Source organism: Loxodonta africana, chromosome 5 (genome assembly GCF_030014295.1).
Source record: "Loxodonta africana isolate mLoxAfr1 chromosome 5, mLoxAfr1.hap2, whole genome shotgun sequence".
In the NCBI taxonomy this organism is placed as follows: domain Eukaryota; kingdom Metazoa; phylum Chordata; class Mammalia; order Proboscidea; family Elephantidae; genus Loxodonta; species Loxodonta africana.
In genome coordinates, this window is record NC_087346.1 from 160,041,309 (window position 1) to 160,067,806 (window position 26,498).

Genomic DNA, 26,498 nt, shown 5'->3' on the forward strand with positions numbered 1-26,498 from the left:
GTCTGAACAATATATATATTTCTTGTCAGGAGCCATCGAGTCAGTTCTGACTCATAGTGACCCTATGCACAACAGAACAAAACACTGCCCGGTCCTGGGCCATCTTCACAATTGTTGTTATACTTGAGCCCATTGTTGCAGCCACTGCATCAATCCGTCTCGTTGAGGTTCTTTCTCTTCTGTGCTGATCCTCTACCTTGCCAAGCATGATGTCCTTCTCCAGGGACTGGTCTCTCCTGATAACATGTCTAAAGAATGTGAGATGAAGTCTCACCATCCTTCCTTCCAATAAGCATTCTGGCTGTACTTCTACCAAGATCTATTTGACAGCTTCAATCTTTTCTCCATTTATCATGATGTTGCTTGCTGGCCCAGTTGTGAGAATTTTTCTTCAAGTGTAATCCATAGTGAAGGCTGTAGTCTTTTATCTTCATCAGTAAATGCTTCAAGTCCTTTTCGCTTTCAGCAAGCAAGGTTGTGTCATCTGCATAAAGCAGGTTGTTAACGACTCTTCCTCCAATCCTGATTCCACACTCTTCTTCATATACTCAAGCTTCTCAGATTATTTGCTCAACATACAGATTGAATAAATATGGTGAAAGGATACAACCCTGATGCACACATTTCCGGACTTTAAACTATGCAGCTATTCCCTCTTTCTCTTAGAAAGACTGCCTCTTGGTCTATGTATAGGCTCCTCACGAGCACAGTTAAGTGTTCTGGAATTCCCATTGCCCAGAATGTTATTCATAATCTGTTATGATACTCACCCCTGAATGCCTTTGCACAGTCAATAAAACACAGGTAAATATCTTTCTGGTATTCTCTGCTTTCAGCCAGGATCCATCTGACATCAGCAATGATATCCCTGGTTCCATGTCCTCTTCCGAATCTGGCTTGAATTTCTGGCAGTTCCCTGTCGATGTACTGCTGCAACCACTTTTGAGATATCTTCAACAAAATTATATTTGTGATATTGTGATGGTTAAGATTGTGTGCCTACTTGGCTGGGCCATGATTCTCAGTGTTCGTATGTGATCACTCCCATGATGGAATCTGCTGTGAGAAGCCAATCAGTTGAAAGGGAATTTCTTTGGGGGTGTGGCCTGCATCCAAATATAAGCAGACATTTTGACTTTTTGCTCACCCTGGATCCTGCAGCTGTCTTCTGTTCATCTGACCTCTGGCTCTTGGGACTTGAGCTATCAGCTTATCTGCTGACTTTGGGATTCATCAGTCTTCACAGCCTGTGAGCAAGAACCCTGCTCTCTGACCTGCCAATCTTGGGTTCTGAAGCCCCTGTAGCTACATGAATCAAGAGAAGCCTCTATCCTGATCCACCGACTTGGTACATTCCAGCCTCTACAATCGAGTGTGTTGTTTCCTTCATATAGATCTCTCTATATTTTTACACTTTACTGGTTTTGTTTCTCTAGAGAACCCAGCCTAAGACATTTTGGTGTACCAAGAGTGGTTCTAGAGAAACAAAATTGTAAGGATGAGTTTTCTAAATTGGTTCCCAAGTCTGGTTAGTCTTTATGATGTTGATGACTCTGCTTCCAGCAGTAAAGAGGGCCCTGCTAATCCATGGCATGAGGTGGAGATACAATTATGCAAAATATCACCACCAGTAGAGCAGATATTGGTGAAAGGTGAGGCTCTGGGTGAACACATGTGTGGTATCTTTCTACAGTTTTGTCAGAATGAGAAGTAGGAGGAAGTTGGTTGGCTGGTCCTACCTTCACTAGACAAACTGGTGAAAGAAAGAGATGCACTCAGGGCTTCAGAGTCAAAGCTCAAGTGTCTGCTGGTGGGAGTGTAAAACGGTACAACCACTTTGGAAATCTATCTGGCATTTTCTTAAAAAGCTAGAAATAGAACTACCATACGACCCAGAAATCCTACTCCTCGGAATATACCCTAGAGAAATAAGAGCCTTCACACGAACAAATATATGCACACCCATGTTTATTGCAGCTCTGTTTACAATAGCAAAAAGCTGGAAGCAATCAAGGTGTCCATCAACGGATGAATGGTTAAATAAATTATGGTATATTCATACAGTGGAATACTACGCATCGATAAAGAACAGTGATGAATCTGTGAAATATTTCATAACATGGAGGAACCTGGAAGGCATTATGCTGAGTGAAATTAGTCAGATGCAAAAGGACAAATATTGTATAAGACCGCTATTATAAGATCTTGAGAAATAGTATAAACTGAGAAGAACACATTCTTTTGTGGTTACGAGAGAGGGAGGGAGGGTGGGAGAGGGTTATTTACTGATTAGTTAGTAGATAAGAACTACTTTAGGTGAAGGGAAGGACAATACTGAATACAGGGACAGTCAGCTCAACTGGACTGGACCAAAAGCAAAGAAGTTTCTGGGATAAACTGAATGCTTTGAAGGACACCGGAGCAAGGGCGGGGGTTTAGGGACTATGGCTTAAGGGGACTTCTAAGTCAATTGGCAAAATAATTCTATTATGAAAACATTCTGCACCCTACTTTGAAGTGTGGCATCTGGGGTCTTAAATGCTAACAAGCGGCCATCTAAGATGCATCAATTGGTCTCAACCCACCTGGATCAAAGGAGAATGAAGATCATCAAGGTCACACGATAACTATGAGCCCCAGAGACAGAAAGGGCCACATGAACCAGAGACTTACATCATCCTGAGACCAGAAGAACTAGATGGTGCCCGGCCACAACCGGTGACTGCCCTGACAGGGAGCACAACAGGGAACCCCTGAGGGAGCAGGAGAATAGTGGGATGCAGACCCCAAATTCTCATAAAAAGACCATACTTAATGGTCTGACTGAGACTAGAGGAATCCCGGTGGTCATGGTCCCCAAACCTTCTGTTGGCCCAGGACAGGAACCATTCCCGAAGACAACTCATCAGACATGGAAGGGACTGGACAATGGGCTGGGGAGAGATGCTGATGAGGAGTGAGCTATTTGTATCAGGTGGACACTTGAGACTGTGTTGGCATCTCCTGTCTGGAGGGGAGATAGGAGGGTAAGAGGGTTAGAAACTGGCAAAACCAGCACGAAAGGAGAGACTGGAAGGAGGGAGCGGGCTGACTCATTAGGGGGAGAGTAAGTGGGAGTATGGAGTAAGGTGTATATAAGCTTATATGTGAGACACTGACTTGATTTGTAAACTTTCGCTTAAAGCACAATAAAAATTATTTTAAAAAAAGAAAAGCTCAAGTGTCACAGAAATGCCCTTAAGGCTTCCACTTGTGCTTTGAAAAAAAGCCTTATTTCTTATAATTACAGAGCTGAAATTGCTGAAAACCTAACCCAGAGCCTTATTGTAAGAGTAGCTGATATGATGCCAGCTCAATTGCCAACCTCAAGAGGTGTCTGAAGTTAAAGTAAGGGCATTGATTGGAAAGAGATGGGATCCTGAAACTTGAGGTGGGGACATATGGGCTGATAATCAGGAAGCTGGAGATACTGATCCCCTAAATTCTGTTGAGGCTGAATCACTCCCGCCAGCAGAACTACTCCCATCTGAGAGGTTGCTTCCTGTTAGTCTACTAAATCATCCTTTCCAGAAAAACCATCAGCCCCTTCAATCCCATCTAATGTGATTAGCCCTAGTCCAGCTGCCTCTAAAGAGCCCTTGCCTGAGTCATTGCCTGGGGGCGTCGCCTGAGGCAGATGCTTCACAAGACAATACTGAATGTTCTCAAAACAGTTCCAGACTACCAATTCTGGCTTCTAGACCTATAATTAAACTTAAGTCCCAGCAAGCACCAAAAGGTGAAGTACAAAGTGTGACCCGGGAGGAGGTACACTACACTCCAAAAGAACTGCTTGAATTTTCTAATATGCACAAACAGAAACCTGGGGAATGTGTGTGGGAATGGCTATTAAGGGTGTGGGATAATGGTGCAAGGAATATAAAGATGGATCAGTCTAAGTTTATTGGTATGGGTCCACCAAGCACAGATTCCTCATTCAGTGTTTCAGCTTAAGAAGTTAGGAAAGGAGCTCATAATTTATTTGGTTGGGTTGCTGAAGCATGTATTATAAGGTGGCCTACACTAAATCAAGTTGAATTACCAGACCTGCCTTGGTATACTGTAGAAGAAGATATCCAAAGGCTCAGGGAAATTGGCATGCTAGAGTGGATTTATCAGGTTAGACCCATGGACCCACACGTGGAGTGCCCAGAGGACACACCTTTTACCACAACTGTGAGGAACAAATTTGTGAAGGGAGCTCGAGCATCCTTGAAGACTGCTGTGATTACTGTTTTATGTAAATCAGATTTGACAGTGGGCACTGCCTTAACTGAGTTAAGACACCTAACTACCACTTGGACCCCATGGTAGTAGGGGCCAAGTGGCTGCACTCAACGGACAAAGACAAGGTGGGTGTGGCTACAGCAATGGACAGCAGAGTCAAAGCAGTGATCAGAATAGTCTGACTCATAAGGACTTATGGCGTTGGCTACTAAGTCATGGTGTCCCTAGGAGTGAAATAGATAGGAAATCTACTAAATATTTACTTCCTCTGTACAAACAGATGAATTCTAGGTCAGGTGAACAGCAGTCTAACTCAAATCACCAGAATAGACAGTCATGATCTCCCAATTCCCAGATTTGAGTGAGTTTAAAGACCCACAACCCCTTTTATGAAAGGGAGGCCAGGCGCCCTTGAGGAAGGGTTCCAATACACTGTCAAAAAATTTTGCTGTTAATCTTTCTCCCAGCCTTCCCCAAAAGGACCTATGGCTTTTTACAAGAGCAACGGTTCATTGGGGAAAAAGAAATAATCAGACTTTTCAGGGATTACTTGATACTGGCTCTGAACTGACACTAATTCCAGGAGACCCAAAATGTCACTGTGGCCTACCATTCAGATTAGGGGCATATGGAGGTCAGGTTATTAATGAAGTCTTGGCTCATGTTCATCTCACAGTAGGTCCAGTGGGTCTCTGAACCCATCCTGTAGTGATTTCCCCAGTTTCAGAGTGCATAATTGGAATAGATATACTCAGCAACCAGCAGAACCCCCACATTGGATCCCTGACAAATGGAGTAAGGGCTATTATGGTAGGAAAAGCCAAGTGGAAGCCATTAGACCTGCCCCTGCCTAGGAAAATAGTAAGCCAAAGGCAACACCACATTCTTGGGGAGATTGCAGAGATTACTGCCATCATCAAGGACTCGAAGGAGGCAGGGGTGGTGAGTCCCACCACATCCCCATTCAACTTGCCTATTTGGCCTGTGCAAAAAACAGATGGATCTTGGAGGATGACAGTAGATTACTGGAAACTTAACCAGGTGGTGACTCTGATTGCAGCTGCTGTTGCAGATGTAGTGTCATTGCTTGAGCAAATTAATCCATCTCCTGGTACCTGCTGTGCAGCTGTTGATCTGGCTAGTGACTTTTTCTCCATACCTGTTTTAAAGGACAATCAGAAGCAGTTTGCCTTCAGCTGGCAAGGCCAGCAATACACCTTCACTTGCCTACCTCAGAGCTACATCAACTCTCCAGCCCTATGTCATAATTTAGTCTGCAGGGACCATGGCCAACTTTCCCTTCCATAAAATGTCACACTAGTCCATCACATTCATGACAGTATGCTGATTGGAGCTAGTAAGGAAGAAGTGTCAATGACTCTGGACTTAATGGTAAAATATTTGCATGCTAGAGGGTGGGAAATTAATCCTGGAAAATTTCAGGCACCTTCCACCTCAGGGAAAATTCTAGGATCCAGTGGTGTGGGACATGTTGAGATATTCCTTCTAAAATGAAGGGTAAGTTATTGCATCTGGCTCCTCCCACAGCTAAAAAGGAGACACAATGCCTAGTGGGCCTCTTTGGATTTTGGGGGCCACACATTCCTCATTTGGGTGTGCTACTCCAGCCTATTAATCAAGTGACTCAAAAAGCTACTAATTTTGAGTGGGATCCAGAACAAGAGCAGGCTCTGCAACAGTTCAGGCTGCTGTGCAAGCCGCTCTACCACTTGGGCCACACGATCCAGCTGACCCAGCAGACAGAGATGCTGTTTGGAGTCTTTGGCAGGCCCCTATTGGTGAATCACAGTGCAGGCCCTTAGGATTTTGGAGCAAAGCCCTGCCACCCTCTGCAGATAACCTAGTCTCCTTTTGAGAAACAGCTTTTAGCTTGTTACTGGGCCTTAGCGGAGACTGAAAGTTTAACCATGGGACACCAAGTCACTATGCAGTCTGAGCTGCCCATCATGAACTGGGTGTTGTCTGACCCACAGAGTCATAAAGTTGGACGTTCACTGCAGCACTCCATCATTAAATGGAAGTGGTATATATGAGATCGGGCCTGAGCAGGACCTGAAGGCATAAGTAAATTGCATGAGGAAGTGGCCCAAATGTCCATGGTCTGCACTCCTGTCACATTACCTTCCATCTCCCAGTTTGCACCTGTGGCCTCATGGAGAATTCCTTATGATCAGTTGCCTGAGGGAGAGAAAACCCGTGCCTGGTTTACAGACGGTTCTGTGCAGTATGTGGACAGTGGCAGCACTACACCCCTTTCTGGGACCTCCATGTAGGACAGTGGTGAAGGGAAATCCTCTCAATGGGCAGAACTTTGAGCAGTGCACCTGGTTGTTCACTTTGCTTGGAAGGAGAAAAGGCTACATGTGCAATTATATACTGATTCATGGGCTGTGGCCAATGTTTGGCTGGATGGTCAGGGACTTGGAAGGAACATGATTTGAAAATTGGAGACAAGGATTTATGGGGAAGAGGTATGTCGATAGACTTCTCTGAATGGGCCAAAAAGTGAAGATATTTGTGTATCATGTGAATGCTTACCAAAGGGGATTTTACCAGAGGATGATTTTAACAATCAAGTGGATAGGATGATGTGTTCTGTGTAAACCAGTCATCCTCTTTCCCCAGCTACTCCCGTTGTTGCTTAGTGGGCTCATGAACAAAGTGGCCATGGTTGTAGGGATGGAGGTTATGCATGGGCTCAGCAACATGGACTTCTACTCACCAAGGCTGACTTGGCTACAGCCACTGCTGAGTGCCCAATCTGCCAGCAGCAGAGACCGACACTGAGTTCCCGATATGGCAACATCCTTCCAGGTGATCAGCCAGCAACTTGGTGGCAAGTTGATTACATTGGACCACTTCCGTCATGGAAAGTGCAGTGTTTTGTCCTTACTGGAACAGACACTCTGGATATGGATTTGCCTTCTCTGCACGCAATGCTTCTGCCAAAAATACCATCCATGGACTTACAGAATGCCTTATCCATCATCATGGTGTCCCACACAGTGCTGCCTCGGATCAAGGGACTCACCTCACAGCAAAGGAAGTGTGGCAGCGGGCTCATGTTCATGGAATTCAGGGATCTTACCATGTTCCCCACCATCCTGAAGCAGCTGGCTTGATAGAACGATGGAATGGCCTTCTAAAGACACAATTATGGCACCAGCTAGGTGGCAATACCTTGCAGGGTTGGGGCAATGTTCTCCAACAGGCTGTATATGCTCTAAACCAACATCCAATATATGGTGCTGTTTCTCCCATAGCCAGGATTCATGGGTCCAGGAATCAAGGGGTGGAAATGGGAGTGGCATAAGTCACTATTACCCTGAATGACCCACTCACAAGATTTTTGCTTCCTGTTCCCACAGCCTTATGTTCTGCAAGTCTAGAGGTCTTAGTTTCAAAGGGAGGAATGCTCTCGCCTGGAGACACATCACTGATTCCATTGAACTGGAAGCTAAGAATGCCACCTGGCCACTTTGGGCTACTTATGCCTCTGGATCAACAGGGAGTTACCATACTGGCTGGTGTGATTGATCATGATTACCAAGAGGAAATCAGATTGATATTACATAATGCGGGTAAAGAAGAGTGTGCCTGGAATGTAGGAGATCCCTTAGGGCATCTCTTAATACTACCATGCCCTATGATTCAAGTCAATGGAAAACTATAGCAACTCAATTCTGACGTGACTACTAATGACCCAGACCCTTCAGGAATGAAGGTTTGTGTTACCCCACCAGGCAAAGACCATAACCAGCTGAGATGCTTGCAGAGGGCAAAGGGAATACAGAATAGGTGGTGGAAGAAAGGTAGTTCTAAATATCAGTTACTGCCACATGACCAGTTGCAGAAATGAGGACTGTAATTGTTATGAGTACTTCTGCTTTGTATGTGTGCACCAAATGTTTTTTTTCTTCACTTATAAAATATAAGATGTAAACCGGGCTAGTGTGCTTTCAGTTGTATGTGTGTTAGTTGTATCATGTTAGGCTTATGTATGACTTTATAATTGTATTTATTCAGAGATTATGTATGTTTTAAGGAGATGTGTACACATGCCAAGTTGACAAGGGGTGGACTGTGATGGTTAAGATTGTGTGTCAACTTGGCTGGGCCATGATTCTCACTGTTTATATACGATCACTCCCATGATCAAGTCAGCTGAGAGTAGCCAATCAGTTGAAAGGGATTTTCCTTGGGGGTGTGGTCTGCATCTGAATATAAACAGATGTGTTGGCTTTTTGCTCACTCTGAATTTTGTGGCTCTTTCCTGTTCATCTGAACTCTGGTCCTTGGGACTTGAGCTATCACCTTATCTACCAACTTTCGGATTCATTCATCTTCACAGCCTACAAACAAAAGCCCTACCCTCTGACCTGCCGATCTTGAGTTCTGAAGCCCCTGCAGCTACATGAATCAAGAAAAGCCTCTATTCTGGTCCACAGACTTGGGATGTTCCAGCCTCTACAATTGCGTGAACTGTTTCCCTGACATAAATCTCTACATGTATACATATATACACTTACTGGTTTTGCTTCTCTAGAGAACCCAGCCTAAGACAGATATTAATGAAATTGTTGGATAATTTCCACATTCTGCTAGATCACCTTTCTTTGTAAAGGGCAATGGATCTCTTCCAGTTGGTTGGTCGGGTATGTGTTTTCCAAAAGTATTATAATAAAATGTGCAAAGACCTGGAGTTAGAAAACCAAAAGGGAAGAACATGCTTGGCATTTCTGATGCTGAAAGAACTGAAGAAAAAAAAATTCAAGCCTAAAGTTGCAATATTGAAGGATCTACGGGTAAAACATTGAATGGTGCAAGAAGCATCAAAAGAAGATGGAAGGAATACACAGAGTCACTGTTCCAAAAAAATTGGTCAACATTCCACCAATTCAGGAGGTAGTACATGAAAACAAATTATTTGGTGGTGCTGAAGGAAGAAGTCCAAGCTGCACTGGAGGCATTGGCAGAAAACGAAGCTCCAGGAACTGACGGAATACCAACTGAGCTGTCTCAACAACTGGATGCAGTGCGGGAAGTGCTCACTCGTCGATGCCAAGAAATTTGGGAGACAGTAACTGGCCAACCAAATGGAAGAGGTCCATATTTGTGGACATTCCAAAGAAAGGTGTTCCAACCAAATGCAGAAATTATCAAACAATAAAATTATTATCACACACAAGTAAAATTTTGCTGAAGATCATCCAAAAACGGCTGCAGCAGTATATCGACAAGGAACTGCCAGAAATTCAGGCTGGTTTCAGAAGAGGATGTGGAACCAGGGATATCATTGCTGATGTCAGATGGATCCTGGCTGAAAGCAGAGAATACCAGAAGGATGTTTACCTGTGTTTTATTTACTATGCAAAGGCATTCAACTGTGTGGATCATAACAAATTATGGATAACGCTGAGAAGAATGGGAATTCCAGAACACTTAATTGCGTTCATGAGGAACCTGTACATAGACCAAAAGGCAGTTGTTCAAACAGAACAAGGGGATACTTCCTAGTGTAAAGTTAGGAAAGGTGTGCATCAGGGTTGTATACTTTCACTATACTTATTCAATCTGTATGCTGAGCAAATAATCTGAGAAACTGGACTCTATGAAGAAGAACGGGGCATCAGGATTGGAGGAAGACTCATTAACAACCTGTGTTATGCAGGTGACACAACCTTGCTTGCTGAAAGTGAAGAGGACTTGAAGCACTTACTGATGAAGATCAAAGACCACAGCCTTCCGTATGGATTACACCTCAACATAAAGAAAACAAAAATCCTCACAACCGGACCAGTGAGCAACATCATGATAAAAGGAGAGAAGATTGAAGTTGTCAGTCCCAGAAAGATGTTTACCTGTGTTTTATTTACCATGCAGAGGCATTCAGCTGTGTGGATCATAACAAATTATGGGTGACATCACCAAGAATGGGAATTCCAGAACGCTCCTCACACCAGGCCACCACACTCCTCACCGCGCCCCTGTTCAGGCCCCCAGCACCTCTGCCTCCATCACCGCTGCCCCCGACACTGCCACCCCCTGACCCCAAGGCCGTCTGCCTGCGCAGCACCTCTGCCTCCGTCACCGCTGCCCCCGGCACTGCCACCCCCCGCATCACCTCCCCCTGCCCCGCACCGCTGACCCCTGCACCGCACCACTGCCCCACACCACCCAGCATTCGGTGTGTCCCCGGACCACCCAGCCTTTAGTGTGTCACTGCAGAGGTCACTCTGTGTCCTGAGAGTGGTTGTGGGTGGAGGCCGGGTGCAGATCCCTCTTCAGCAGCGGGGTCTCAAAGGGTCCAGGACGTGACAGGAACTCCTGGCGGAGCAGGGAGTGCACCAAGGGGTCAGTGGCCGCCCTGCTGAAGGCCAGCTTCTGCTGAGGACGCCCCAGTGCGTGTTGACGGCCACAAAGGGCACAAGCCCCACCAGCCTGGAAGGGAAGGTGAGCAGGGAATTCACCAACAGGGACGCTACTCACACACACCCACTTTGCTCTAGAGGCTAGGAAGGTTCTAGAACCACGGGCTTGAATTCAACTCACTGCCCTGATACTTACTAGCCAAGGGGCTGTGTGCAAGCTCGGAGGCTCAGGCTCCTCTTCTGTAAAATGGGCTAACAGTACCGACCTTTAGGGGTTGTTGTAGGAACAGAGGTGATAACCAGGAACATCGTAAACCAGCAGCCATCCAGTCAATGGTGACTCGTGGTGACCACACGTGTGTCACAGCAGAACTGTGCTTCATGGGGTTTTCAGTGGCTGCTCTTTCAAAAGTAGATCACCAGACACATACTTTTGTGGTTACAAGGGGCAGGGGGGAGAGGGTTTTTTACTGATTAATTAGTAGATAAGAACTGCTTTAGGTGAAGGGAAGGACCATACTCAATACACGGAAGGTCAGCTCAACTGGACTGGACCAAAAGCAAAGAAGCTTCCAGGATAAACTGAATGCTTCAAAGGTCAGTGGAGCAAGGGCGGGGGTTTGGGGACCATGGTTTAAGGGGACTTCTAAGTCAATTGGCAAAATAATTCTATTATGAAAACATTCTGCATCCCACTTTGAAATGTGGCGTCTGGGGTCTTAAATGCTAACAAGCAGCCATCTAAGATGCATCAATTGGTCTCAACCCACCTGGAGCAAAGGAGAGTGAAGAACACCAAGGTCACACGATAACTAAGAGCCCAAGAGACAGAAAGGGCAACATGAACCAGAGACCTACATCATCCTGAGACCAGAAGAACTAGTTGGTGCCTGGCCACAATCGATGACTGCCCTGACAGGGAGCACAACAGAGAACCCCTGAGGGAGCAGGAGATCAGTGGGATGCAGACCCCAGATTCTCATAAAAAGACCATACTTAATGGTCTGACTGAGACTAGAGGAATCCCAGCAGTCATGGTCCCCAAACCTTCTGTTGGCACAGGACAGGAACCATCCCCGAAGACGACTTATCAGACATGAAAGGGACTGGACAATGGGTAGGTGAGAGACGCTGATGAAGAGTGAGCTAATTATATCAGGTGGACACTTGAGACTGTGTTGGCAACTCCTGTCTGGAGGGTGGATGGGAGGATAGAGAGAGTTAGAAGCTGGCAAAATTGTCACGAAAGGAGAGACTGGAAGGGCTGACTCATTAGGGGGAGAGCAAGTGGGAGTATGGAGTAAGATGTATATAAACTTATATGTGACAGACTGACGTGATTTGTAAACGTTCACTTGAAGCTCAATAAAAGTTAAAAAAAAGTAGATCACTGGGCCTTTCTTCTGAGGCCCCTCTGGGGGGGCTCAAACCTCCAGCCTTTTGGTTAGCATCCGAGCGCATTAACCATTTGCAGCACCCAGGGACTCCAGCACATAGTAGGTGCTCAATAAATGGTAGCTTGATCCCTGGGTGGCATCAGCGGTTTGTGCTCAACTACTAACCTAAAAATTGGTCATTCAGACCCACCCGGGGTGCCTAGGAAGCAAGGGCTGGCTATATGCTTCCATAAAAACTACAGCCAAGGAAACCCAATGAGGCATTTCTCTGTAACAGTGGACTTGACAGTGACGGGTTCGGTTTTGTTTTTTTTATTACATCAGTGTTATTTCAAAGGTCTTTCTCCACCAGTCTCTCATTTGGCACATCCTTGTGAAACAAATGCTCTCAGCAAGCCTTCCACATTACAGACAAAGAGGTTAAGTGATGTCCCCAAGGACGCCCAGCAGGTAAATACCAGAGCTTGGCCTCACCAAGCCTCTGGGTCTGCATCCAGGGCTTCCTTGCTGATGCCAGTGCAGACCTCTCATAGGGGGAAGAAGCTGGACGGATGAAGCCAGTAAACCAAAAAAACTGATGCCATCAGGTCGATTCTGACTCACAGTGACCTTATAGGACAGAGCAGAACTGCCCCCATAGGACTTACAAGGAGCGGCTGGTGCATTCAAACTGCTGACATTCTGGTTAGCAGCCAAGCTCTCAGCCACTGGGCCACCAGGGCTCCTTCTTAATTAGCCTTGAACGCATGCTCACATACACACACATGCTCTGAACTTGTCACACACATTGTTGTTGCGTGCCATCGAGTCTATTCTGACTCACAGTGACCCTAAGGACAGAGTAGAGCTGCCCTATAGGCTTTTCTTGGCTGAAATCTTTAGGGAAGCAGATAACCATATCTTTCTCCCATGGAGCCACTGGTGGGTTCAAACTGCCAACCTTTCTGTTAGCAATCAAGCACTTAACCATTGGCACTACCAGGGCTCCTTAGACAGATCCAGCAGTGTCATGGATTGAATTATTCCCCCCCCCCCCCCACAAAATGTGTCTATCAATTTGGCTGGGCCATGATTCCCAGTGTTGTGTGATTTTCTTACATGTTGTAAATCCTGCCTCTATGATGTTAGTGAGAGAGGATGGGTGGCAGTTGTGTTAGTGAGGTAGGACTCAGTCTACAAGATTGGATTGTGTCTTGGGACAATCTCTTGAGATATAAAAGAGAGAAGCAAGCACAGAGTTGGGGACCTCATACCACCAAAAAAGCAGTGCCGGGAGCAGAGCGTGTCCTTTGGATCCAGGGTCCCTGCACAGAGAAGCTCCTAGTCCAGGGGAAGATTGATGAGAAGGCCGACACAGACAGAAAGCCTTCCCTTGGAGCTGATGCCCTGAGTTTGGACTTAGCCTACTTTACTGTGAAGAAACAAACTTCTCTTTGTTAAAGCCATCCACTCACGGTATTTCTATTATAGCAGCACTAGACAACCAAGACAAGTAGAAATGGCTTTTCCCCTCCTCAGTCTTTAACACAAGCATTTATTAGCTCACACAACTTGTTTTTGGACCTTGACAAAGTCCCAGCTCTCTTCTCTCGGATTCTTTGGCCACTGTTCTGTATCAAAGATTTTCTCAAGAAAAATATGATATTCTAGAGCTAGCCTCTGGCAGCTTGTGGCCATTTAGATTTAAATTTAAACCAATTCAGATTAAATAAACTTAAAAATCCACTTCCTCACTCACATTCGCCACATTTCAAGCATCAGTTAGGCACAGGTGGCTACCGGCTGCTGTATTGAACAGCGCAGGTGTAAGACATTTCCATCATCATAGATAGTCTATTGCACAGCCATGCTGTAGAGCAGTTTTGCTTCTTGGGGGGCATCTGGTAGTGTCTGGAGATGCTTTTAGTTGTCAGCATGGGGGGTGGGTGCTACTGGCATCTGGTGGATGGAGGCAGCTAAACATCCTACAATGCACAGGACAGCCCCCATAACAAAGAGTTATCTGGCCCAGAATGGAAATAATGCTGAAGTTGAGAAGTCTTGCTCTGGAGAAATCCTACAGGAAAATGAGTATAAGACCCAGGAGTGAGCACAACACTGTGGCTGAGGAAGCCGGGATTGTTCACTATCCCTTGATAATTTCAAAGCTAAATGCTCAAGCTTGGTCCACATGCGGACCCCAGTACCGACTCCTTGCCTGCACACATGTGCACACACGTACACACACATGCACACACGTGCACACAGGATATACTCAGATAAACAGCTGACTCACGGGAGAGAAACAGGTGCTCCCTGTGTCCACACCCAAGGCCTGTGCAGGGCTCTCGTGGGAAAGGACAGGGCCCATGACCCACGAGAAGCCCAGCTCGGTGCCCCTGAGCCAGGTGGGATTCTGAACCCTGATTCTGAAGTGCTTCAAAAGGAACTTCGTGGTGGCGGGGGCGGCCCGCTCCACTCAGAGCAGAAGCCCCCTCCCAACAGCACCTAATAACACCAGGAACATAACTGAGAGGACAGGCTGCCTTCCAGACAGACAGGCAGCCTCGCAGGGCAGGGCAGAACACTGAGAGAACTCCCTGCACTAGCCATGAGGGGTCTGTCATCCCCTTTGCTGCGGAGTGGAGGCTCAGGCGGGTCCCCAGCTCCTCCCTGGGATGTCCCTCAGCACCCCCAGATTCTTCCCTCTGTCACCACCAGCAGGGTGAACCTGGCCGCCTCATATCCCTTAGCACCTTTATCTATTAAAGGAGTGACACCCTCCTCGGCCCCTCCAGGTGCTCTGGTGCCAGTCCCCACCCAGTGTTCTCCCCACCCCCAGCCTGTCCACTGAGCCCTGTAGCCTCAGCCCAGTGCAGCCTCAAAAGCCCACCAGGAGCATCTCGTCTTCCCTCCCCCATCCTCAGAGGCTGAGTCCCTTTCTGTCTTCATCTTACAAATGAGAAAATAGCCCAGTGCTGGAGAAGGCAGGAGCAGGTCCCAAGCTGCCTGCAAGGATCTGAGCCTGTGGTCCAGTTAGAGAGCCCCAGGAGAGCCTTGTATGAACAAACCCAAGAGCCTAGCACCCCTTGCCCTGGTCCTTCCCCTCAGGCAGCAGGCAAGGGCTATAGGTGACCAGGTCCAAGGAGACTGAGGACCACCAGCTCCTCTGTCGGGGCGTGGCTCTGTGGGGAGCTGGAGAAAGGGGGGTGGAGGCTGTCCAGGGGGCTGACCGCTGGAGGGGACTAACCACTGAGAGGCCTGGCCCCTGGGGGGGTCTGACCATGGGATGAGGGCCCCAGAGTGCAGTAGGCAGAAGCACACAGTCCCACCCCTCAGTCATGGTGCTGTGACAGTGCCCTGTATGCGGAGCCCAAACACCCCTGCACTCCTCCAGAACAGAGGCTGGCCTGACCAGTGTGCACAGACAAACCTGCCTGTAAACCCGGGAGCTGCGGCTGGAGAAGCCCAGGGCGTGGGAACCCCTGGGGCAGGTGATGTGTGGCAGGTGGCTCAGCCGCAGGCTCGTGCCAGCCCACTCCCGGGGAGCCCCTGGGCTGGGTGGGCGGTCGAGGCCATCTGAGGTGCAGGTCAACAAGCAGCACCCAAGCTCCTGCCTGGTGTGCCCTGGATGCGCCAGAGTGGAGTGGGGCGGTGTATAGTGAGCCTCAGCGCTTTGAAGCCTGCCGTGTGGAGTGCGGCCGTTCACGCGGGCGCTTGGGCTCAGGCGGCAGGTGGTGAAGCGAGCAGGACGCGAAGGCGCCAGGAGCAGGCGAGCGCGAAGACCAGAGGCTGTCCCCACGCGCAGGCCAGCAGCAGGAGGGCGATGCGCTGGGCTTATAGGCCTGGCGAAGCTCAGCGAGAAGCCCACGACCAGCTGCTGGTTCGCGCTCAGCGTCACCACGCTCAGCATCACGTTGGATGCCAGGAAGGTGTCCATAAAGCCTAAGACGGCCGCCGCCAGAGCAGCGCGGCCAACAGCGTGAAGGGCAAATCAGAAGCCACCAGGAGCAGGTGGTCCAGCGACAGGTTCACCGGGACGGCGGCGCTCGCGCAGCTCGGCGCTGTAGGCGCAGCAGAGCAGCACCAGAGCGTTGGACAGCAGCGCCACGGCCAGCACCAGCGACAGCAGCCGCGTCAGCAGCGCCACCGTCGGGCCCATGGCGCTGGTTAGCGGCTCGCCGGGCGCCCTGCGGTGGCTGGGGCAGCACTCAAGGCTCGGCGCCCGGCAAATTTTGGCAGCTGCAAGGCGAGCGCGCCCGGGGAGGACCGGAGCTCCAGAGCCGGAGGCCCGGGGCTAGGCCTGCGCTCGAGAAGCGGCGGGACGCGCGGGGCCAGGGGACCTGGGCCAAATGCGCTCGGCTGCGGACCCCGGAGCGGCCCGCCGCGGGTGGAGAGCGGCCTTTGGCCGCTGCGCTGTCCAGGGTGCTGAGTGCTCTTGCTGTCCCGGCGCCTAGCTGCCCCGCTGCCCTGCCGACTGCCGGTTCCCGCGGCCCCTTCCTGCGGCTGAAGTGAGGCGGGAGGGCGCGGAGTGCCGGCGACCAAGATCTCCCTTGCTGCTGGCTTCTCTTTCCTTGCCTCCTGGAGGCGCCGCCGGCCAGGGCCGGCGACCCTCTGCTCCCGACCGGGTCGGTCCTTGCAGTGGTCACACCTTCTCCCCAAGCCTCCCTCCGGTGACTCATGCGCGGTGACCATGCTAGCGAGCAGGTGCGTCCCTTGCCAGCGAACTGGAGCGATCCGGTAGTTTGTAGGGGGCATGAGGTGGGGAGTGTGGAGGGATGGCAGGAGGAAGACAATCAAGACAAAGGGATGCACAAGGGGTCTGGAGAGAGGAAGACAGGGCCAAGACCCAAGAAGGGTGGTGAGAAGTGGAAAAGGGTGGGGAAGGGATGAGAAGGGGCAGGGGAAGAAGGAAAGACAGAGAGGAGACTGGGAGGGGGGGCAAAAAGAAGGGAGAACAGAGCAAAGGGAGGGAGGAAGGGGAGGGAACTGGGAGGTCCTGCTAATCTTGGTGCGTATGGAGTCAGAGCTCTGTCTCCCACATGGTTCTCAGCCCCCCTGGGGGTCTGTCCCTCTCCTCACCTCCACTGGCCCCTACAATGGCTTCAAGACTTGGCCCCCCCATGAGAAACTTCCAGCCCCTTCAGTGCCTGTTGGTAAGACAAGCATACAGTAAGGTGCAGGACGCTTTCAGGCATTGTCTCCATAGTGGTGGCACTGACATGAAGGAAACAGAGGGCAGACCCTGACCCCACTCCACCCTACCTAACCCCCTCCCCATTCTCACAAAGGGGCTATGCCAGCCTAACCCTTTCTGACAAAGTATGGCTGGGGAGGGAGCTGACTCTCCTGAGGGCTCTCCAACGTGACAGGGCTATGTGTAAAGTTGAGAAGAATGAAGGCAGGTGACAGAGGGAAGCAAGAGTGTGGATGACCTGATCTGTCCCCACCACCCCCAGCTGTGTGCCTTGGGCAAGTAACAACCTTCCTGGGACTATGAGTCTATTAAAGACCACAGCCTTCAGTATGGATTACACCTCAACATAAAACAAAAATCCTGACAACTGGACCAATAGCAATATCATGAAAAACAGAGAAAAGATTGAAATTGTCAAGGATTTCATTTTACTTGGACCCACAACTAACACCCTGGAAGCAGCAGTCAGAAAATCAAAAGACGCATTGGGTTGGGCAAATCTGTTGCAAAAGACCTCATCAAAGGGTTAAAAAGCAAAGATGTCACAGGAATAAGGTACTCCTGACCCAAGCCACAGTGTCTTCAATCACTTCATATGCCCACAAAAGCTGGGCAATGAATAAGGAAGACCAAAGAAGAACTGATGTCTTTGGATTACGGTGTTTGTGAAGAATATTGAATGTACCATGTACTTCCAGGAGAACAAACAAATCTGTCTTGGAAGTACAGCCTAGGACTCATTAGAAGCAAGGATGGTGAGACTTCATCTCACATGCTTTGGACATGTTATCAGCAGGGACCAGTCCTTGGAGAAGGACATTATGCTTGGTAAAGTAGAGGGTCAATGAAGAAGAAGACCCTCAACGAGGTGGATTGACACAGTGGCTGCAACAGTGGGCTCAAGCATAGCGACAATTGTGAGGATGGCACAGCACTGGGCAGTGCTTTACTCTTTTGTACATAGGGTCACTACGAGTCCGAACTGACTCGACGACGCCTAACAACAACAATTTTCTTGGGTGCTTTCATCCATTCTTCATCAAGTATGTTATCCACATTGTTTAAGAAGGAAAATCTATTTGAAAGAACTTCTTACACTTTTGCCTTTCTTTTCATCCAAGATTCAAGTGAGTCAATGACAGCATAGTACGTGGTTGGACAAAATTGATCTCTGGCACTCAGTAATACTTCTGGAGCGCTTCTGGTATCTACTTGTTTCCTTCTAAACCTTGTGCGATAGTCAACTGCCTGATAATGAGTATTCGACAGTATTTGTTCTGTTTTTTTTTCAAAATCTTCCCTTAAATTATGTAATTAATCAGTTGATGACTGGCAGAGATCAGTGCATGTCTTTAATTCTGAATCTTGGAGAGCTTGACCCGTTCAATGACAATGCTATAACATATTATTCCACATAACGAACATAAATACAGACTCTAACATTCGCATTTTCTTGGTGATGTTTCCAGCTTCTCTTTCAGTATCTCCTTTTTGTGCCTGGTCTTTCCCAAGGCATCTAGAATCTGAGTGTATGATTCCAGGATTGCACTTTTTGCTACAGCATGCGCTTCCCAACATGCGTTAGAAAGACATTTTAATACTCTCGTTGCCTAAATGTGTTTTAAGAACTGCCCATTGATGAATACAGGTGGCAAAAAATGTGTTTGTTGTTGTTCTTGTGAGGTGCCCTCACGTCAGTTCCAACTCATAGTGACCCTGTGCACAACAGAAGGAAACACTCCCCAATCCTACGCCATCCTCACAATCGTTGTGACGCTTAAGCACATTGTTGCAGCCATTGTGTCCATCTGATTGAGGGCCTTCCTCTTTTTCACTGACACTCTACCAAGTTTGATGTCCTTCTCCAGGGACTGGTCCTTCCTGATAACATGTCCAAGTATGGGAGACGAAGTCTTACCATCCTTGCTTCTAAGAAGCATTCTGGTTCTGCTACTTCTAAGACAGATTTATTCATTCTTTTGGCAGTCCATGGCATATTCAATATTCTTCACCAATACCACAATTCAAAGGCATCAGTTCTTCCTCAGACTTCTTTATTCATTGTCCAGCTTTTGCGGACATATGAGGTGATTGAAAACACCATGGCTTGGGTCAGGTGCACCTTAGTCTTCAAGGTGACATCTTTGCTTTTTTTTTTTTTTTTTTTTAACACTTTAAAGAGGTCTTTTGCAGCAGATTTGCCCAATGCAATGCGTTTTGATTTCTTGACTGCTGCTTCCATGGCTGTTGATTGTGGATCCAAGTAAAATGAAATCCTTGACAACTTCAATCCTTTCTCTGTTTATCATGATGTTGCTCATTGGTCCAGTTGTGAGGATTTTTGTTTTCTTTATGTTGAGGTGTGATCCATACTGAAGGCTGTGGTCTTTGATCTTCATTAGTAAGTGTTTCAAGTCCTCTTCACTTTCAGCAAACAAGGTTGTGTCATCTGCATAACGGAGGTTGTTAGTGAGTCTTCCTCCAATCCTGATGCCCCGTTCTTCTTCATATATTCCAGCTTCTTGGATTATTTGTTCAGCATACAGACTGAATAAGTATGGTGAAAGGATACAACCCTCACACACACCTTTCCTGACTTTAAACCACACAGTATCCTCTTGTTCTGTTTGAATGACTGCCTCTTAATCTGTGTACAGGCTCCTCATGAGCACAGTTAAGTGTTCCGGATTGAAAAGCCAGCTATCCCACCCTGGGCCCAGAGGTGCGGGTCAGGCCCACTCATGGTGGGTCTTCGGAGATGTGGTAGAATGGGAGTGTGGGGTGATTGCAGTGACAAAGGAAGCCTGCATGAATGGTGTTATGGATTCAATTGTGTCCCCCAGAATATGATTTGGAGCCCCCGCCCCTATACTTGTGGATGTAATCCCACTTGGGAATAGTTTTCCTTTTTATGCTAATGAAGACATATCAGTGTCTTAAACTTAGCTACTTTTGAGACATAAAAAGAGCAGGTCAAGCACAGAGAGATGCAAGCACAGGTGGGGGAAGGATAGGCGCCACGTGGCGATCACCAGGGAAGGCCGAGAAGGACACTAGAGAAGCTGAGACAGGGATCTTCTCCCAGAGCCGACCGAGAGAGCGAGTCTTCCCCTGGAGCCCGTGAATCCAGGCAGCTAGCCTCCTAAACTGTGAGAAAACAAACGTCTATTCTTTAAAACCACCCGTCTGCGGTGATTCTGTTACAACTGCACCGGGTGACTAAGACCACAGCTGACAGCAGATTCCAGTGAGTTCTGAGGGGTCGCAGGAGTTTGGGACCTATTCTTTCAGCAATAGGGAGACACTGAATGATACTGGTGGGAGGGGGGCGGGGAGCCCTTCAGAAGCTGACCCTGAGCTTTCTCTTTGAGACCCGCATCTCGCAAGGATGCGCAAGATGAGATACCCAGGCACGGCCACTTATTTCTAGAGTATGTTTAAGTGGAAACGCTTTACATTTAAATTTTAGAATTTTCTACCATTAAAAGATAGATGATTAGACCCTGCATCCCATCCTACTGGGGATTTAAATTTCTCATCAGAAATGAGATTTGAGGGTAAGAAGTTGGACTGGTTTTATATTGATTAGGCTGCAGGGGTAAGAATCATCGCCTGCAGCCCAGGAAGGGTGAGGGGGCAGGCTGCCGGCCAGATCTGAGGTGAGAGCTGAGGCTCGGAGCTGTGGGAGAGCCTTTGCAGGAGGTACCTGGGGCCACAAAGATGTCCCTGCCTCTAGGCCAGTGCTCCCCCTTCAAGGCAGGCATCCCAGAGGAACAACCTGAAATCTCAGCAAAGATGTTTGTTCACAAGTATGTTGGAAAGAGAAGGCAGGAAGGCTGAAAGAAAGGGAAATAATGTAAACACTCCGCAGGAAGACAGCAAATCAGTGATTACATCCCCCTACAAGCTAGCACAAGGGGCAGTGGTAGTTCAGGGGTAGAATTCTCACCGTCTATGCAGGAGACCTGAGTTCGATTCCTGGCAAGTCTTCCCCTGGAGCCAGTGAATCCAGGCGGCTAGCCTCCTAAACTGTGAGAAAATCAACGTCTGTTCTTTAAAACCACCCGTCTGTGGTGATTCTGTTACAGCGGCCTCTCATGAGCAGCCACCAGCCACCTGTCAGGAGACGCTTGTACATTACTGTGATGCTGAACAGGTTTCAGCAGAGCTTCCAGACTAAGAAGAACTGGGAAGAAAGGCCGGGTGACCTCCCAAAATCAGCCAGTGAAAACCCTGTGGATCACGACAGTCCAGTCCTGTTGTACGTGGGGTCACCATGAATCAGAGGTCAGCTCCACAGCGGCTGACACCAACCTAACACTACTGTAGTCAGGTGCTGTTGGGTCAATTCCGACTCATAGCAACTCTGTGCACAACAGAACAAAACACTGCCCGGTCCTGTGCCATCCCCATAGTCATTGTTATGCTTGAGCCCATTGTTGCAGCCACTGTGTCAATCCACCTAGTTGAGGGTCTTCCTCTTCATTGATGACCCTCTACTTTACCAAGCATAATGTCCTTCTCCAGGGACTGATCCCTCCTGACAACACGTCCAAAGTACATGAGACAAAGTCTAGCCATCCTCACTTCTAATCAGCATTCTTATTGTACTTCTTCCAAGACAGATTTGTTTGTTCTTTTGGCACTCCATGGTGTATTCAATATTCTTTGCCATCGCCATAGTTCAAAGGCATCAATTCTTCTTCGATCTTTCTTATTCATTGTCCAGCTTTGCGTCTTTTGATTTCTTGACTGCTGCTTCCATGGCTGTTGATTGTGGATCCAAGTAAAATGAAATCCTTGACAACTTCGATCTTTTCTCCGTTTAACCTGGTACTAGGCAGCCATTTAAGAGCATGTGTACGCCATTATCCGTTGCTGGTGGGAATGCAAAGTAGTGCAGCCACCGTGGAAAACAGTGTGGTGGTTCCTTAAAAAACTAAAAATAGAACTACCGTCTGACTCAGCAATTCCACTCCTAGGTATATACCCGAAAGACTTGAAAGCAGAGATACAAACAGACACTTGTACACGAATGTTCACTGCAGCACTAGTCACAACAGTCAAAAGGTGGAAACAACCTCAATGCCCATCAGCAGGTGAGTGGATAAAGAAAATGTGGTGCGCACGTACAATGGAATCCTACTCAGCCAGTAGGAGAAACGAAGTCTCGATACATGCTACAGTATGGATGGAGCCTGAAGACATTATGCTAAGTGAAATAAGCCAATTACTAAAGGACAAATATTGTATGACCTCACTTATATAAAAAGACAAGAAAAGGCTAATGGACAAACTGGTAGAAGCTTATTAGTAGTTGCCAGATGCAGGAGGGAGAGGGGAAGGGAGGGTTAATGGAGATGAAAAAAATCTCATCGATTAAGGGTAGCATTACACAGCTGATGATTGTAGCTGCTGTCAATAAGTTGTATACTTGTAAAAAGTCAAACTGGGAAAAGTTGTATGATAGATATATTTACAAAAAAAAAAAAAGATAAGTAGCTGCTGAGACTGCTTACGTACAACCAAACACCTCATGGGATTTGCTTCCTTGGTTTGGAGGTTTAGGGTCATGGTTTCATGGGACATCCCAGTTAATTGGCCTAATAACATGTTTAGTGCTTCTGCTCTACCTCCTAGTTTGATGCCTAGTGCCTGGGGTCTTCAAAGCTTGCAAGCAGTCTTTCAAGGCACAGAGCAACAGAGGAAGAAGGAGAGGCAGGAACAGGAGGAGGAAATGGAATGTGTGGCTAATTGCCTCCATGAACAACTGCCTCCTTTACCATAAGGCCAGAAGAACTGGATGGTACCCAGTTAGCATTACAGAACATTTTGACCAAAGATGCCATAGAAGAATCCTGACCAAAAGGGGGAAATGTAGAACTGAATTTTAAATTCTCATGGAATCCAGACTTTCTGGAGCCATGGAGGGTGGGCAAACTCCTGAAAATATTGTCTTGAGATAATCCTTAAACTTTAAACCAAAAATATCCCCTGAAGTCTTCTTAAAGCTGAACAGTAGTTTAGCTTAACTAGTAAAAAAAAAAAAAAAAAAGTCTGCCTTGAGCATTATGCTTTTTGAAGAACTATGTACATGGGATCAAACTGACAACAGCAACTCAGAAGATTAGATAGCAACCTTAGGGGCCTTGAGTTTATGTTAATGGGGGAGGAACAACTCAGAAAAGGAGTGTGAGAATCTTTGCACAACTCTAAGAATATAATCAATGTTACTGAACTGTACACGTAGAAACTGTTGAATTGGTGTTATGTTTTGCTGTGTATATTCTCAATAATAACAAAAGAATTAAAATTTAGAGAGAAAAAAGCATGTGCATGAAGGACAATGTTTATCGTGTATTACTCAAAGAAAAAAAGCTGAAAACACACTTCAATCTAAAGTCTATAAAGAATGCATGGAAAAGGGCTGGATGGAAAAATGCCAACTCGTCCAGAGGAGCCACCACGATTGGTAGGATTCTGAAGCATTGTTTCTTCTGTTTGTCTGTGTTTTCCTGTAACAACCACATCTTTTGTAAGGGCACAAACCACTTTAAAGATCAGGAAGTAACTCAAAAAGACAGATTTGGGTTCAAGTCCTCCTCGGTCAAAACTCCATGCTGCCGAGCCTTCTGCACCTGGATGCCTGCCCATCGCGGCAGCTGTCGTTTTCCTGTTTTGGAGCACCTTAGATTTGTAAGATCCTGGTAGACAGGATCTTCCTGGGAGCATGAGGGAGGGGGCCAGGGAGAAACAGAAGGAGCAGAGAGAGGGGGAGACAGAGAGAGAAGGCAGAGAGGGAGAGAGAGATATAGAAAGGGAAGAGAGAGAGACAGAGGGAGAGAGAGACAGGAGAGAGAGAGGGATAGATAAAAAAAGGAGAGGGAGACAGAGACAGAGAGAAAGAGACACACAGAGAAGTAGAGAGAAAGAGGTAGAGAGAGACAAAGGGAGAGAGAAGAGAGAGACACAGAGTGGGAGAGAGACATACCTAGAGAAAGGTAGGCAGAGAGAGAGAACCTTAAAATATCAGCAGGTGAAAATGTATCAAAGTTGCCTTTATTGTCCACAGTCACGGGAACCAGAAACAGGGGGGTGGCCACCATACAACAGAGCCCAAGGCCACATTGTGATTTGGGGAAAACGCTGAAATCTGAACTAGGCCAACCGAACGGGACTAGGCTCCTGACCCCACACCTGCCAGCTGTCTGGCCTTGGGGAAAACCCTGGTCCCCAGCCTCAGTCTTCTTGCCTGTGAAAGGGTGTGCCAGCACCCCTACCGAGGCATTGTGATGGTTTTGGTGAAGCCTGGCAGTGGTGGGCAGTTCATGGACCACCCCTCCCCCCCCGCCACCGCCTTTTCCCCAGGGAAGCTCTCTGTTGAGCATGGCTGGGGCAGGGAAGCTGGGGGCTGGGCAGGTGAGAACTGTGGCCAGCAGGTGGCCCCGAGGAAGGAGACCCCCTCGTGGGCTCAGGTTCAGTGGGCGGAATGTCTACGTGGCTGGCCACAAGTTGGCCCTTGTTGGCTGCTGCTGCTTCTTCCTCCCCTGGAAGTACTCCCGGCCATGTGGGGGACATGGGTTGCCCTTTCTAGAAAATTCTCTCAGGCCATCTGAGCAAGTGTAACCCCTCCAGGACCTACTGGCCAAGGCTGAGTGTCTTAGTTATCCAGTGCCACTATAACAGAAATACCACATGTGGGGGGCTTAAGCAAACAGAAATTTATTTTCTCACAATTTAGAAGGCTAGAAGTTAGAATTCAGGGTGCTGGCTCTAGGGGAAAGCTCTCTCTGTCGGCTCTGATGGAAGGTCCTTGTCTCTTCTCTGTTTCCGTTCCTCTGTTCCTTGCCGATCCTCCTGTGCTGCGTATCTTCCCTCTGTTTATGTTTCGTGCTTCTGCACCTGATCTGCTCTTTCCCTATCTCAGATGACATTGGCTTAAAACACACCCTACACGGATACAGCCTCATTAGCAGGACAAAACCTGTTCCCAAATGAGATCACATCCACAAGTACCAAAAAGAAATCCAAACACATTGCTGTTCAGTCAACTCATAGCGACCCTATAGGACAGAGCAGAACTGCCGCATAGGGTTTCCAAGGAGCGGTTGGTGGATTCAAACTGCTGACTTTTGGGTTAACGGCCTAGCCACAAGTACAAGGGTAAGGATTCCAGCACATATTTTTGGAGGACACAATTCAATCCATAACACGGTTTCCACTCCAGCTGGGCATGTGCCTGGGGCCCCTACCGAGGGACATCGTGGGCACTGGGGAGCAATGGGGAGAGACCCTTTCCTTTCAGAACTAGAGGAGAGAGGTGTAAACGTGCTCCAAAGATTCTGGAGCCCAAGTCACGGGAGGCAGCATCTCCTCGCTGGAGTGAAGGCGCTACAAAGATGAATCATCCTTCTACAAGCACCACCCAAATACGTGTCCCATGAGGCACCACGCCTGTTCCCTGAGTGAGCAGGCCAACACGGGGCTGCCACTGCCAAGCCTGGGTGTGTCCAGCCCCGAGCAGATCAGGTCAGACGGGCACGTGGCCGATGCAGAGCCAGGCGGGACGCCAAGCAGCCTGTGACGGGGCAGGGAAAGTCTGGCACTCCTGGTCCCTGTTTATCCTGGTCATGGGTCAGAAACTCAGTCTCCTGGCTCTGTTTCCACGAAAACAGATTCACACAGGGGGCAGGGCAAGGTGGGGTGAATTGTATCCCTCAAAACAGATGATGCTCTAATCCCTGAACCTGTGCAAGTGCCCTTGTTTGGAAGTAGGGCCTTTGAGGATGCTGTCAGGTTAACAAGAGGTCATACTGGAGCAGGGTGGGTCCCCATCCTGCATGTTGTTGCGATCATTGTTGTCAGGTGCTGTCGAGTCAATTCCAACCTATAGCAACACCATGTGACAGAACAGAACTGCCCCACAGGGTTTTCTAAGCTGTAATCTTTATGGGAGCAGATTGCCAGGTCTTTCTTCCACAGTGATGCTGCGTAGGTTCAAACTGCCAACCTTTTGGGTGAGCAGCCAAGTGCTTAACCATTGTGCCACCAGGGCTTCTAATACTGTATGGCTGGTGTCTTACAAATAAATGAGAAGAGACACAGAGAAAGGGAGACAGAGGAAGAATGGCCACATGATGGTGGAAGTAGAGACTGGAGTAATATTACCACAAGCTAAAGAAAGCCTGGAGAAGAGCTGGGAGAGAGGCCTGGAACAGGCTCTCCCCAAGAGCCTCAGAAGGAGGCCGACACCCTGATCTTGGCCTC

The 26,498-nt window shown here is 48.0% G+C and overlaps 1 protein-coding gene across 1 annotated transcript; it reads right to left on the reverse strand.

Annotated features, from left to right (window-relative positions):
- Positions 1-10,518: 10,518 nt before the first annotated feature.
- GPR78 (G protein-coupled receptor 78) lies at positions 10,519-16,196 on the reverse strand. Its single transcript, XM_064286331.1, has 3 exons — positions 16,070-16,196; positions 15,468-15,979; positions 10,519-10,728 (listed from the first exon to the last, which is right to left on the reverse strand). Exons 1-3 carry the CDS (start codon positions 16,194-16,196, stop codon positions 10,519-10,521), a joined length of 849 nt encoding a protein of 282 aa, XP_064142401.1.
- Positions 16,197-26,498: the final 10,302 nt, after the last annotated feature.

Coding starts and splice junctions, on each gene's coding strand:
- GPR78 (XM_064286331.1), bottom strand. CDS start 16,196: ATGGGCCCGACGGTGGCGCTGCTGACGCGGCTGCTGTCGCTGGTGCTG. Junction 15,980..16,069: donor GCGCGAGCGCCGCCGTCCCG/GTGAACCTGTCG, acceptor CGGCCGTCTTAG/GCTTTATGGACACCTTCCTG. Junction 10,729..15,467: donor GCTCCCGGGTTTACAGGCAG/GTTTGTCTGTGC, acceptor CTTCCCTTCCAG/GCTGGTGGGGCTTGTGCCCT.